This window comes from Sceloporus undulatus, unplaced genomic scaffold, assembly GCF_019175285.1.
Source record: "Sceloporus undulatus isolate JIND9_A2432 ecotype Alabama unplaced genomic scaffold, SceUnd_v1.1 scaffold_16, whole genome shotgun sequence".
In the NCBI taxonomy this organism is placed as follows: Eukaryota; Metazoa; Chordata; class Lepidosauria; order Squamata; family Phrynosomatidae; genus Sceloporus; species Sceloporus undulatus.
The window spans coordinates 2,780,965-2,796,472 of NW_024802938.1; the positions used below are offsets into that span (position 1 = coordinate 2,780,965).

Genomic DNA, 15,508 nt, shown 5'->3' on the forward strand with positions numbered 1-15,508 from the left:
AGGCCCATGGAAATCAAGGGAATTAAATTAGTAATGCCTAACTCAAGTCCCAGGGATTTCCTGGGGTTATCTCTAATTAAATCTGGATCAAGCCCTAGGAGGCTGAGTAGTTTTGCTGAATCCATCTATTTTACAGTATTTATTTATTTTATTTCCTGCCTTTCTCCCAGCATGGGATCCAAAATGAATACACTAACATAATTACTAAGATATTAAAGGTTCATTTAACACATATAGGAAGTATACCACATTAACTTCAGAAGAAAAAATGTATGCACAATGTCCACACATTCCACTCACTATTAGTGTGTTATAATGATTCTCTCTGCATATATTTTCACTTATTTTCATTTTCTGTGCATTCAGTTTTGCAAGGTTTTTTTTTTGTCAATACCTCCACTGACATCAGCAACAAATAAGCACAAACAGAAGTTTACATCCACCAAAATATGTGGCAAAGAATTACAGGTAACATCTTTTTATATCCCTTTGTCCTACTGGTATCTAATGCCCCTATTCCCTAAAATAACAGAGCTCAGACTGCAGTTCCCTGTTACACCACAATATCCTGCCTTTCTTTCACAAAATAATTCAAAGTGGATAATAACAAGCAGTTACAATAACAGACGTTAAAAATAAAGCAAGTTACAAAAAATTACATACAACAAAGTCAATCACAGCCAAAATAACTTAAAAAGAAGAGTGCACACCATCTCCACAAGCCTTTGTGAAAAGTGGGGAGGAAAATCAAGTAGTGACAGCACCCCCATCCCAAACCCCAAGCTCCTAGCATGATTAAGAATGCCCTACCCCTTATATTCATTTAGGCACGTTACAGACCACCCAAAACGGGCGGCCTCGCGCCGCTGCCGGTTGCTGCGTCTGGGAACCACAGCAGCCAAACGATTCCCAGGTGCAGCAAGAAAGAAGCACCAAAATGCGCATCTGCGACTTCAAAATAGCGGCGCTCATCTGTATGCGGTGCTGCCATTTTGACGTACTCGTTACACGTGAGGGGCAAGGCGCATCAGGAAGCGCCACCCCTCGCGCATAACAACAGCGCCTCTATGGGCCCGTCTGTAACGCGCCATAGTAAAACTCAGAAAATGTAAGGGACAAGGAATAAAACCTTACAAGTGATATGATTATAGATCCAAGAAGGACTATACAGCAAGAAGCAGCCATTAAGACAACCTGGTCTCAGGCCCTGCCCATCATTTAAACCAGCTGTTGCACTCGGCTGATATGGGCCAATATCTTAGGAAGCAAGGCTGATGGTGACATGCAAGAGCACTACCTCAGTATTGGTGCTCTATATGCGGGATTCACTGCCCCAAGAGATTAACTCAACTTCCTCTTCATTTGTGTTTTGCACTAATGGTACACCTCTCTTTAAACAGACATTTACCACTATTTTTTGATTTAATGAACACTAATTAGATTTAATTGTTTTCAGCTGCTTGTAGCTATGGTAAATGTTTTAAACACATACACACACACAATGTGCAGACTTTTAATGGCAAATAAACATTCAGAGACACAAAAGCAATGCATATTTGATGTATTTTTTCGTGCTTTCCTTTTATTAGCTTCCGGGCACAGTACAAGGTGTTGGTTATCACCTATAAAGCCCTACATGGCCTGGGTCGAGTCTACTTGAAGGAACGCCTCCTCCCATACAATCCTTCCCATACACTCCGATCTTCCAGAAAAAAACTCTTACAATCTAGAAAAACCAGACTGGCAGTGACCTCCTGAAGGTCCTTCTCTGTCACTGCTCCAAAAACTTGGAATGACCTGCCAGAAGAGATTCGCCAATTATCCTCACTCGAGGCTTTTAAAAAGGCAACAAAAACCTTTCTCTTCCGGCATGCCTTCCCCAATTGATAATGTCCAGAACCAATTGAATCCCCCTCCTTTTATTATTTTTCTTATTTGTGATTTGTTTTTAACTTTGATGTATTGTTGTACATTTTTTTTTTTACTGTTTAATTTTATAGTTGGGAGGGAGGGTTGTGTCGGGGTTTTGTGGGGCTTGTTTTTATTTTTATATATTGTATTTACTTTGTTGTTACCCGCCTCGAGCCTCAATCAGAAGAGGCGGGATATAAATAAATATTTATTATTGTTGTTGTTGTTATTATTATTAACATGTTTTTCATTGTCCATTTCACCTGTGAAAGCCCCCAAAATATATACTGGACTGAAACATAATTGCTACATCATAGTTTATCAAAATTAAATGTATGTTTTTTGGAATTTTATAACTTCGTTTCCCTTTGTTTTCATCTTTATGTCACTCTGAGAAACACATTTTTCTAGGGGGAAAATGGGGAACAAACGTCAACAAGACAAGCAGTGGCTAAATGTTGGTACTGCAGCCACAAGGTTGTGAGTTCCATCTCAGGGCTCCAAGGCTGACTCAGCCTTCCATCCTTCTGTAGGTTGGTAAAATCAGTTCCCATCTTGCTGGGGGCAATTGGCTTACAGACTGTAAACTGCATAGAGAGTGCTGAGTTCACTGATAAGTGATATAGAAACGTACATGCTATAAAATTACTGAGGAGAATAAATTTTCATGAGTAGTAGATACCAACTGTTCTTCAGATTCTAGGAGATAGTTTACTGTCCTATAAACCATCAGATTAGCTCATGATTTTATTTATGCTTTATTTCCTTTTGCTTCCAGGTAAACCACACATAGAACCAGTGTGGTGTAGTTTGGGTGTTGCACTAGGAACCTGGAGACCAGGGTCAAATCCCTGCTTGCCTATGGAAACTCACTGGGTGACCTTTGGCACGTCATACTCTCTTAGCCTCAGAAGAAGGCAAAAGCAAATCTGCTCTGAACAAAACCTACCAAGAAAACTTTGTGAAGGCTTAGGGTCTTCATAAGTCAGAAATGACTTGAAGGCACACAACATGCAGGTATGTTCCCAGGTAGTTAAAGAAAGGATATGACAGTTACTTTTTAGAAGATATGGGCTGACAAATTGCAATATGTCCCCTTCTTGAAGTACATCATGTATTTTTAAGCACACAATAAGGCTTAAACAATCATCCAATTCTACAAATGCTGTTAAACAGTTTTAAAACTGAGTATCTTATCGCTCAATAAAGCAAAAAGAATACAACCAGAATTACCTTTTTATCTTCCCATTCTTTGATGGTGCTATGCCTACTTGGTAGCTGCAGGACACCATCAGTACCAGCAGATAACAGTGGAGGTTGAACCTTGCTAAGAATCTTTGAGCAGAGTTTCAAGGAATCTGTGAGCTCAGACAAGTGTAAAGTTTGGAGGTGACTTGTCAATGCAGAGACCATCCTGAGCAACAACTGAGGAAGGTGTTCAGTTTGTATTTCGATATAGGTCTCCTACCAACAAAATAGATATAACACTGTTATCAATGATATGTGTAATTTATTCTTACAAGGGCTTTTGACTACATATATGTAGTTTCATTCATAATCAATCTGCATAAAATCAGAAAAACTTTTTAAAAAAACTTTTAAACACCACCAACAAATGTTAACAGACTGGGATGACAACAAAGTAACTTTTCTGTCTTCTCTTCCAAGCAGCCTGTCCTGAGGTAACCCTGCTGGATGAGCTATGGCCCAGTGAGAGGACTGAGAGAAAATAGGTGAGGACACTGAAAACAGGCAGAAGCAGCATTGTTGAATGGGAACGCTTTTCTCAGCTGGTGCTTCTAACTCATTTTAGTGATTGCCTTCTTTTCTCAGACTTATTATAAGCAACAGCTAACCCCTTCCAGTAAAGTTTCCTGACTCTCAGAAGAGACCAGGGGCTTGAGGACAGATGAGAGACGATTGTTGTGGATAGCAGGTGGGAAAGACTCCATCTCATTCCACCAGGATTTCTTTGGATCCAAACCAGTATCAATATATGTTTTCAAAATAGTATTATCTCATTTACAGTCTAATCCTACACATGTCTACTAGAATGATGTAGAGTCCAATTATACCTACACTGAATCGCAACCTCTCAATATAGAGGGGATAGCCATGATATTGGACAACATCCTTTTTGGAATCAGGTGAAGATAACTATGCTGTTGCTTGCTAAATACAGTGGATTCTCCACATTTGCTGGGGCTAGGGGCACAAGACCCCCATGAAAGTGAAAAAATCACAAATAAAAAACCACTATTTATTATCTAATAGAACACCTCTCTATGAATCTCTAGGCCCTCCAGGGCAATTCTATGGTCAAGATCTGCCAGATGTTGACCATGAAATTGTGCTGGAGGACCTACACATTCGTAGAGAATCTCTGGGATCTCCAACATGACCTTTGGCAGAAGCTGACGACAGAGTCATGCTGGAAGACCTAGAGATTCCTAGAACATATTAATTAAATCCATGAATAATCAAATCTGCAAAAGTCAAAATCACAAATGTGGAGGGCAGACTGTACATATATAAGAAATAGGAATGGGAGAGACATGTGTATGCACTATAGAGAAACATCATCATCATTATTATTATTATTATTATTATTATTATTATTATTATTATTATTAACCTTTATTTATAAAGGCTTCATGTATATTCCACAACAAGAAAGGAACCAACACAGCCTATTGAGAATTTTAGGACTAGTTTTTACAGGGTAGTCTCCCCAGTGGCATATGTTGCTTCGAACTACCTTAACAGCAATGATAACATTATCTGAATAATTGCATTTTCCTTAGTCAAAACAAAATGTGATTAAAATTATTAGACTGTTTATAAAATAAGCACAGCTGGATGTGAGTACTGTGTGCTGCAAATGAGAAAGTAATGCACACGTACTGCACAGAAATATTTTTTGTGCAGTACCAACACCAAATTCCAGACTACATTAGCTAACAAAATATTCACAATGCACTCACAGCTATTTTTAATCAAAGTAAATATTGGCAGAACTGTGTAAAGAATAATTTTTAATCATAAGAGGAAAACAGGCTGAATGTCATACCTGACAAAGCACTCTCATACTTCTAGTAGGCTTTGAAATGAAAAAGCAAAGAATTTGAAGAAAGACAGAAAACAGAGAAAAAGCATTTCCAAAAGCCTTCATTAAGATACATAAAGTGTACAGAGTACACAGTTGAGACATGCATAAATTACTGCTGTTACCTAACAATTTTAACAAAACCACATTTCAATGTCTTCAGTATAACAGCACGAAAAGAAGAAGGGTTGCAACAAATTCTAATGTCAAGGAAATAAAAGAGATCTTAATCCATTTTTAAATAAACATGCAGATTACAGTGTGGTGAAATCTAATTCTCTAAAGCAAAGTCATGCTATGCTATTGTTTGAAGCAATGCCAGCTAAGTTACATCTAACAGGGTTAACATCAACCTCCTGCCACCCCTCTTAGCATGCCATCTATTTTATTAAACACCAAGGAGCTGCAGAAAGAGCGCAAAATTCCTTTTTTATAACCAGTAAGCAAAGGGAATCTTACCAAAGATACTATATCCAACAAAAAATCCACCAGCAGACAGAAATTGGTGAGAGGGAGATCAGTGTGCTCACTGCCACCACTAGGCACAGTCTGTAGTCGGGCATGCAGTGTCCTCCTATCAATTGAAAGTAGTTTATTTTGTTAGTAGCAAGGCAGCAATGGAAACAGCCAATATAAGAAGTGAACACAGTGAAACTCACCTAATACAATAATACTGGTGCAAGTAGCAGATTTGCATTCAGCTACGTAATATCATTTTATTTTCTTTTTTTAATATTCTTTATTTATTACAATAACATTTTAAATTGTTGAACATTAGTAACTAGCATATCAAGGAAATTAAGGATCCAGGTTTCTTTTTAATTTCTATGACATTCACCCAGAGATTAGGCTGACTGAACAACTGGTGTAGAGGTAGACTTTATCCAGCTGTTTCATGGTCCTGAACGGTTCTGCCCCTGCAGATTTCCATGACTTCTCCTACAGTATTCTGCAGGGAAAAGAGGGATTGGTAAAAATTGCTTCCTTACACTCCATTATGGAGCATCCTCAGAGGAGAATTCCAGTCATAAGAACTCTGGATCCAACCCTACAGCACTAACAGGTAACTTACATATCTGAATGGACCGTCATAGACTAACCACAACAGACAAACCTTTCATATAAACTCACATATCTTCAAGTCTATGTTTTTCATTGAAGTCACACATTGCAGGCCAAGTGGCAATGATAGGAGGGCTGTTGCTTTGGCACTTACACACACAGGCATTATGTTAAAATGAAAAAGGACCACAATGTTACAGATACAGAAGCTTGGCTGTGCATGGGCCCTGACCAAGACACTGGGTAACTCATCCGTGAACTGATAACTCTGTTCTCCCAGGTAGCCTGTTGTGAAACACCTGAAGTAGCACAGGTAGCATTCCACATGAGCAAGAGCCACTGAATGTATCTCTGGCTACCAGGTGATGAGGCAGGGGCACCTGCTCCTGAGGTGGGTATGACCCCTGTTGCCCATCCCCTGGTTTCATAAGGGGATATGACAAGTTCACAAGCCTGCAGGTACACTATCTCCACCCAAGCTGCAACTACCCCCATGAAAAACTACCCAGAAGTTGTGACAGAAACATTGAAAATGCAAATGATTACAAATCCCAATAATAAACAAAACATAACTTCAAGGGAAGGTGAGTGGGATGAAACCTGATTCCTGAATGTGGGCTCCAAAGGAATCTTTTTATGCATCACCAGCAGACTTGACTTAAAATCTCATGACCATGTGGAAAAGAGCATTCATTCCACAACTAAATGAGCTGCTCCCTTACATCCAGTTCTACATCCAGCATAGGAAGCCTGAAAAAATCTGCATGGGCTTCTGGGACAGAGGTATTTCTAACTCAAAAGATGGTGCCTTGTCTCTGCTCCCCCATCTCAATGAGGACTACAACACAAGCTCCCAGATAAGTCTGGAGATGTTTTTCAGTTAAAACACATCAAGTTCTGAGTAATGATATGGGATAAAAAGCAGTTGTAAACTTGTTCTCAGAACAAATAAAAAAATAATGTATAAACTTATAAGTAAAAATTAGTAAAAAGTGTATATTAAGTATTTCATTATTTTGAAATGAATGTATCATTTCCCTAGATCAGAAGGAGAACAAACTTATTCTGTTCCTCCAAGATAGGGGGGTAGTTCTGTATGTCAACTTTACACCCCTGAGAGACACCATGAGCTTCATCAGCTGTAATCCTCCAGCCTCAGTAAGCAAGTCAGAAGAAATAAGACTGTAAGTAATTGTAAGCCCATTTCCAGTTTTGTAAAACCCAGAGTGTACTGTGTACATGTATGGAGCTGTGCCTTCTTTTAGTGCAAAGTTGCTGTTCCTGGAGGCTTCCAGGAATGGAAAATTAATTTTCAATAAAGGAGCACTGAGATATCCCAAAGGAGTCTGAGACCTACAAAAAGAGTTTTGAGTGCCACATACAACCCACAAGTCAAACAATTCCCATTCTTGTTTTATAAGGAAACAGTAATAAACAAACCATCATTAACAAACTGAAAGATACAGACGTGTTAGTCTGGATCAGTATGCAAAGGGATATTGTAGTACCTTTGAAACTGAGTGAAAGAAAGTTGGATCATAAACTTTTGTAGACTAAGTTAACTTCATCAGATGCACTGTAATTTAAATTTAACTTACCTACAACATTCTTCAAACCAGCGGGCAATGTAATCCCACATATAATAAGGCTCAAAAGAATTAAAGAGAAGATTGGCAGTTTTAATCAGCTCTGCTGTTTTCTTATTTTCCCTCAGTTTACTGGAAGAAAAATGTTATTAACAATATTTAGTATGGTTGCTTTCATCTACTTGCAGTATTGCACCAAATCTATTCCTTGATTTTTCTCACAGCTAGCACATAATCATCTTTTCCTTTCTAATCCTTTGGCTTTCTGCTATCATTTCCATATAGGAAATCTCCAGCTACTGCTTCTGAACTGAGCAGCATTCAAAAGCTAGACAAGATAAATACTTGCAGCCTACCAAAGTTTCCTCGGGTAGATAAAAACTCTTAAGTGTCTCTCTTACTGATAAATCTTAGCCAGAGTCTCCAGCTACAACAGGGTTGGGCAACTACAGCAGAGATGAGCACCCTGAGGCCTAAAGTTCATACAAAGCCATTAATCCAATTTCACAAAGGTGGGATACAGACCGCCCCTTTGGGGCGGCCTGCACCCACCCCTTTCCCCGATGGATCGGGGCCTGAAAGGTCACAGCGGAAGCCCCGGAGGCCCCGATCCACGGCTTTTCCAGGCCGCGGGGAAGCAGCAAAATGCCACTTCTCTGTGGCCTGGAAAGGGGTGTCCTTGGAGCTTCATGCCCCAAGGACACCCCAGCAGTGGCGGGGAGAGAGAGAAAGCCCCTTTCTCTTTTGTATTGTTGGCGCGGCTGCGTAAAGGCCGCGCCAGCGATACGCGTGGCGAAAGAGCGCTGTTTCAGAGCTCCTTTTGGTACCGCTGAAAGGGTGCCACAACCACCCTGTAGTGACACCAGCACATTATGGCTGTGCCGCGCTGTTTGGACGCGGCACGGCTGTCACGTCAAAATGTTGGTGCCCATGTAGACAGGGCGCCGCCATTTTGACATACGGAGGACGTACTAGGGTTAGGGAGCGTCTGAATGGTGCGCGCTCCCTAACCCTAGAATTGCCGCCACCACGCTACATTTTGGCGGTCTGTATCCTGCCAAAGAGAATAAAAGGGGAGATGGAAGGAGGAAACAAATGTGTAAAGGGTTTCCTCCCAGAGATTATTCTCAAGGGAATGGAGCATTTCCCCATTCCTTGACTATAGAGAATTTATTTTAAAAGGTACACCCATTGTAAAAATAGAACTGCAGTCACTATATAAACAAGAAGCTTCACTAGCAAGAATGATTGGCGGAGAACTCTGAAGCATAAAAACCTCTGAGCATCAGACCTTCCATAACAAATTGGAGAAAAGACTTTGTGAGACAGCATAATTTACGTGTCAAACTTTTGCCACAATATGCTTATCTTAGGATTTAATACCCATAGAAGATTGAGGAGAAAAAGTTAGTTCTCCCTCATATGGTTTCTTTTTTCAATAATTAGCAATCACCTTCCATGCTTGCAGACTCAGTGTATTCATGATATTCACTAGTAAAAAGTGTATATTAAGTACAGTACTTTATACACTTGAGTTATGCATTGAGTCTGGGGGGGAGGTCTGTGACAACGGGTCCCTGGAAAAGAAGAGGTTAAGAGCCACTGATTCATATAATTACCTGCTGAGCTGTGCATGATCCTTGCTGAAAGAAGACTCCACCTGAAGATCCAACTCAGCTTTGCACTGTGTGTATAAGGTCCTAAATACTTCAATCAGAACATCCTCTAATATTACAGGTCCTAAAAATGAACAAGAGGAAGAAATGCAATTATCTGTACACAGATCAAGAATGTTTTCCCCAGTTAATATGTGACTTAGACTCAACTTACTGTACCTAAACTTTAATCAACTGTACAACAAAAGACACTTGCTGACAGATTTCTTCATTCTTATTAAATTTGGCTATACAAAACCTATAGGCTGCCAAATCATTTGTAGAGATTTGTGATGGTAAAAACCTAAAGTGTAATATGCCTGATTATAGTCAGTGCTGGTGCCACTACAGGGTGGTTGTGGCACCCTTTCAGCGGTACCAAAAGGAGCTCTGAAGTAATGTAAGGTAGTTGATTGAATTATTTGGAGTGAACTTCTTGGTATGATATTGTATTTGCTCCACTCCAGTGTTAACACTGAGACATGGGGAAAGAGGAATTAGGGAAGGGAACCTCACAAGTTGCAGCATGTTTAAGTTTATGGGACAGATCCATGCACAGGAGAGAGCAGCAAACAACATACACTGCATTATACCCAGGATTTCCCTCATGTGGACAAAAGGGTTCTGCTCCTAGAAGGTGTCTGCCAGATGTGCAGAGATCCCTCACCCCTTCAGCATATGCCACAGCTCACTCTATTCAGAAGGTTCCCACTTATTAGGTGATACTAGTCCATGGGCAGAGTTTGCTTCCACCAGTTGCTGACTCTTAAATCTGGGTCCCAGCCAATATAAAACACGTGGTGATTAACAATTCTGTATATCCTGCCTGAAAAACATATTAGACTGGACCCAGAAGTAAGTTATATTTATCATATTGCCATTGAAATCAATAAAGACTTTAAATTAGGTATAAGTAATCCAAACATGACAGAGTCTGGACTGAAACCGTTAGACAGAAAGTCCATTAGGCCCACTAGACACAGCCACAATATACTGTTTTGGGGTAAATAATTGTATATTTATACTGCTAAAACTATGACATCTGTTAACTAAGTAGAACAGCTTTTACATTAGTCCTACGCAGGAAATCCAAAGTACAACTAAATTGGGGAGGGGTTAGGAATGTAAGACTCACTCCCAATGTCCTCATGTGCCTTATTTTATTATTGTGATGGTTTTAAGTGTAAAGATCTAAAAAACTGGAAGCATTTTTGAACATACTTATAATACTACCTGTGGTCAGAAGCCCTAACACTATGTAGCTCATAGGAGTTTTCTAAGACAAGTAGAAATGCTGGGTGCAGTACATGGAAGTCATCTTCACATCCAATTTAACTGTAGTCATGTTGCGGACAAATGCCTACACAGCATGCTTTAACCATAATTTATGCTAAGGATCTCTGAAAGCTGTTAGAAAGCATGATACTAATACTACTTGCAGGGGGAGAGTAATGACTCTAGCTAGTATCAGTGTAATGTACTAGTACACTTCCTATAGCTGTGTTGGTTTCATTCAACCTTAATGTGTGGAGATTGCCATTAAAGATTTAAGCTTAACCTGAAAACATAACCACAACCTTAAAACTATAATATAACCACAAGGGGAAGAGATAATCCCAGAGTATAAAATTAAAATACAGTTTTTTTCTTTCTTTCCAAAGCCTGCTATTCAATTGGTTCTTGGTGACTGTTTTATTTTTATTAACTTCATAATGTGATTTTTGCCTTGTACTCTGCTCCAAATGCCAGTTACACCATACAATCCTAAAAGCATACTGCAATGTTGTACAAATCTTGTTTTAGTCATGCATTTAAACATTCTCCTTTGATCAGGAATTCTCCTTTGCTGGTAGTGCAACACTGACTGCCCTACCTCATAGGGTTGGTGTGAAGAGAAAGTAAGGCATGTACAGCACCACTTTGAGCTCACCTGGGGAAAGGCAGAATCTTTTATTTATTTAATTTATATCTCACATTTCTTCTAGAACAGGAGTCAATGTATATAAATGTAGCCAGTAAACCAACGGGGTGACCTTTAGCAAGTCACACTCAATCAAGCTCTGAGAAAGGAAAGGCAAACCCCCTCTGAATAAACTTGCCATGAAAGCCCCATGGCCCCATCTTAGGGTCACCATAAGTTGGAAATTACTTGAAGGCACACAACAACAACAACTAAGGAATAATTATACCCAAAATGGCTAGATAAACAAAATGTTGTTTACTGATGATTAGGACTATTCTTTATGTATCAACAGGCAATCATATTTATTTATTTATTTATTTATTTTAATATCCCGCTCTTTTCCCAGGACTGGGGCTCATATGCACATACACACAGCAGAATAGCACTCATGTAGATACCTAGCTCAGGTTTGTCCAGTAAACTGATAAGAATCCGGAAAGGCTTTAGGTCTTGCATCAATGTGCTCTCCTCCCCGTGCATGTTGATTTGCAAAATTCCCACCATTGCCTATAAAAAATAATGTTTTGCAGTCAAAAAAACAGAAAGAACATTTGGGCTACAACAAACACAGTGCCAGTAAGAATCCATTCACATTCCTACAAGCAAAGCCCAGAGTGCTAACACATGACTTTACTTGGGAAAAACCCCACACCCCCCCCCCCCCCCCCCCCCCCCCCCCGCCCCAATATACTGGCTAAATGGCAACCTTTATTAGGTTAATTTTGTCATGCTAAGCAGTGAGTTCATGCAACAAGTGCCAGTTTCTAAGTTTGTAAGGACATGGTGAATTCCCTTCACAGGATGCTTTTGCAAGGTGAAAAAGACAGGGAATTCTTATCAACCCCCTTTGCCCTGCAGCCTGCTATGTTTGCAGCCTGCCATGTTCCCAAATTCTGCCCCAGAGAATAGGAACAGCAAGGCAAAGAGGAAATGGTCAAAAATCGCCCCATCTTCAGTGGGAACCTCGACAGGTTTTCCATCCCTTCAGCAAAGGTGAGAAAGTCTTAGATCTGCAAGAAGAGATACTCTGAATCCAACCCATGATTATCAGTCATGCAGAAAGATCACAGCGATGGGTCCAGGAAAGTACTTTCATAGAAAAAAAGAAACTGTGTGAGTGCACACACAGACGTGCATACATGTGTCTGCTTGGTATACCAGGAGTCCCATGTAGTAACATGAACATCTAACCATTTTTCTCATGGTTCATGTACTGTAATTAGGTTAAAATCTAAAAACAAGATAGTATTTTGTTGTTGTTTAAAAACAAGAATCAGTTAGTTTAATGCAAGTGCATGTAGGAACTAAAATTCCAACATGGAAGAAAAGTAATTTAAGTGTGGGGAATAGACAAAGGATGGATTAGATTAAAAGGCATTCTTCTAAAGATACATTGTTGTGGACACTGATCTGTTCCATGTAAATATTCTAATCCAGCATCACTTTTTTTTGGGGGGGGGGGGGGAATCAATAAACACAAAACAGGGCTCCTGTCCCAAAAATTCTCTGTTCCAAAAAAGGGTGCCATTTTGTTGATTGAAATTCACTGGCATGCTAAATTTCTACAGACATAACATAATCAATCTGCACATAAACCCATATAATCTGGAAATTGGTACCATACAAAATGGCAACTTTGGCTTGCAGCCAGTCAAATAAATGGTATGTCTACAACCCATCCTTTAAACCATTTTCAATGCTTAAAAACCTATCCTTTTCAACCTTTGACCTACCACACCGAATACAGTCTACAAAATATGTCTGCCACTACATTGGGGACTTCATGGTTTTTCTGCCACCTTCTAGGCAACCAAGGTATTGGGAAATGAATTGGCCACAGTACATAACTGCTAGGTTATATTCAGTTTGGTAGAACCCATGAGGCTTCTTGATGGGTACTGTTGCCTGCATTACAAAATGCACAGCTCTGACAGATATAAATTTATATACACAGCCCTTAAGTAAAAGGAATAAAAACAGGTTCTGGTACTATACACATATTTTCCCCATCCTGCTAACATGCAAACAATGTATTAAAGGCATGTCTACCTGAACTAACATGTCCTTAGAGAATGTATTGAAGTAGTATGTAGCATGTTCTTCAGGATTACTATGTCGTGTGCTTCTAGGCCCTATAATAGCGCCATTGTTATCAAAACCTTCAAGTGAAGAAAATGAAATGGCACATTAATACAAAGCTTAAAGAAACTGGTAAAGAACAACAAACAGCTGAGGTCTTGTAACTTACCATTTAGCCGTCCAAATATTGTTGGCAAGAGGAAAGACCATTTTAAGTTAAATTTAATAAAAGGCAACTAGTTGCATTCAAGAGCAAAACAACAGACTATTTTCCACTTCTATGGGGAATCCTGGCATTCTGGATGATGAATGCTCAACCTACTTTTTCCAAAGGAAAAAAAATACTTTGGACTTCACAAAAATTAAGAGCGAAATGATTCTGTAGGAGTAACATCAACTTGAGATGATTCATAGTACCTTTCTGAGTGTCTAAGTATCTTACATCTTCATATCCAGTACCTTGTTTTAAGAACTATAACTCTGTAAAGTAGGTTTATCTGTAGAAATGATAATAGTAGCTAAAATCTAATTTGTCAATTTCAAGCTGAGGCGAGACATTTCCTGGTTCACAGCTTGGATTCTCACACCAAACTACTAAACACAGTTTATAGACAGTAAGTCTCACAATGCACTGGGGATTTACCTCTGAGTAGATATGCACAGGCCTTACTCTGTTAAGCACTATGTAGTACAAGTTCCCAATTCTACAGAGTATGTGCCTAAAAGGAAATGGGAATCGTGCTTTCAATGAAAAACCAAGTTGTCTTCTCTGTATATAATTCAACCTGATTTGCTATTTCAAAACTAAAGAAAGATTATTCAGGCAAAGATTGCACAATACAGTATATGGACTGTATCCCTCTGTCTTTTATGTGTTCAGTTTGTAGTTGCTTCAGATGGGTCTACTCAGTTGAGTTGGACAGTATATGAGGCAAATGTATCATTTCTATCCCACTACATGACTTTATAAAAAATTCACAAGAGATCTTATGACCACTAAGGTTAACTAAAAACAACCTCCAAAATTATTTGTTCAAACACAGTATTTAAAATCAGTGAAACAAGGACCAGAGGAGAAAAAAAAAAAGGAAAGGCTCATAAAGTGCTCATTTATCTCACTTTTCAAACCCCTATTAAAATACTTTATACTGTATAGTTGCTACTTATGCTACCAGGAAGTAAAATAAAAGCTAGCAGGCCTTCCTCAAGAAAGGAAATCTGGAAAGTATGTGCCACTATCTAAGAAAACTTCACTCGAACAGACCAAAGGTCTCTATAGTCTGTTTTCTACAGTGGGTAACTAGGTGCCTATGAGAAACCTACAAGAAGGCTGTGACTGATGTCCCTGCTCCTTGTGCTATACACTTCTTGTGTACAACAGTTTCAACATGCAGGAAAGAGAACCTGGACAGGACCTCTTTCAAAGATATTTTTACATGGGGAGACTGGTAAGGGAAGGAGTATTTCTTAACACACCCAAGACAAACTCTAGGACTTTAAAGGTTAAAATTGGCACTCTGAATTGTTCACAGCCAAACCGAGAACAAGTGAAGTTATTTTAACTTAGGTGTAACATGCTCCTTTGGCCTATTTCTAGGTCCTTTTCACACTATAGTTACAGTGCTAAGATTTCATTTTAACTGCCATGACAAGGGATCCTGGGGTTTGTAGGTAGCTTAGGCATAATAACAACAACAACAATAATAATTTTTATTTTTAATTTTATTTCCTACCTCTCCCTGCGGATAGAGCTCTATGGCTAAGAATGATAAATACCACTCCTTAAACAGCAAACCCCAGAATTCCAGTTAAAATAGAATCACAGAGCTAGTGTAAAACAGCTCCTGGAATTAGATGGCATGGTTGTGTTCTGGTCTAACTAACATTTTTGGCTTCTTCTCAAATGTAACTCCAGAAAGAAGACAATATAGTACAATCTGGAAGTTATCGATGCCTGAAATCAAACTAGCCAATTTGCCCTTTAGTAGGTCCAATGTAATGGGTGAACCTGCCCAAGTGGAGAAAAGGTGTTCCTGGCCATGATCCCACCCCAAAATCCAGGGGCAATGCTGGATCAGAATTACTCTGAATTTACAAACCTAATTCTCTAGAGAGAGGCATGATATGTGGGACAATAGGGAACTCT

At 39.3% G+C, this 15,508-nt stretch overlaps 1 protein-coding gene across 2 annotated transcripts in view; it reads right to left on the reverse strand.

Moving 5' to 3' along the window:
- The window catches only part of LOC121917377 (protein dopey-1-like), an 81,726-nt gene that overhangs the window by 39,056 nt on the left and 27,162 nt on the right, over positions 1-15,508 (reverse strand). For both annotated transcript variants that reach the window (XM_042443307.1, XM_042443306.1), the window contains exons 8-14: positions 13,333-13,442; positions 11,682-11,790; positions 9,285-9,405; positions 7,678-7,797; positions 5,477-5,591; positions 4,982-5,011; positions 3,145-3,375 (exon numbers count right to left, since the gene is read on the reverse strand). In XM_042443307.1, coding sequence (XP_042299241.1) covers positions 3,145-3,375; positions 4,982-5,011; positions 5,477-5,591; positions 7,678-7,797; positions 9,285-9,405; positions 11,682-11,790; positions 13,333-13,442 — 836 coding nt within the window. The remainder of the gene's footprint in view (positions 1-3,144; positions 3,376-4,981; positions 5,012-5,476; positions 5,592-7,677; positions 7,798-9,284; positions 9,406-11,681; positions 11,791-13,332; positions 13,443-15,508) is intronic.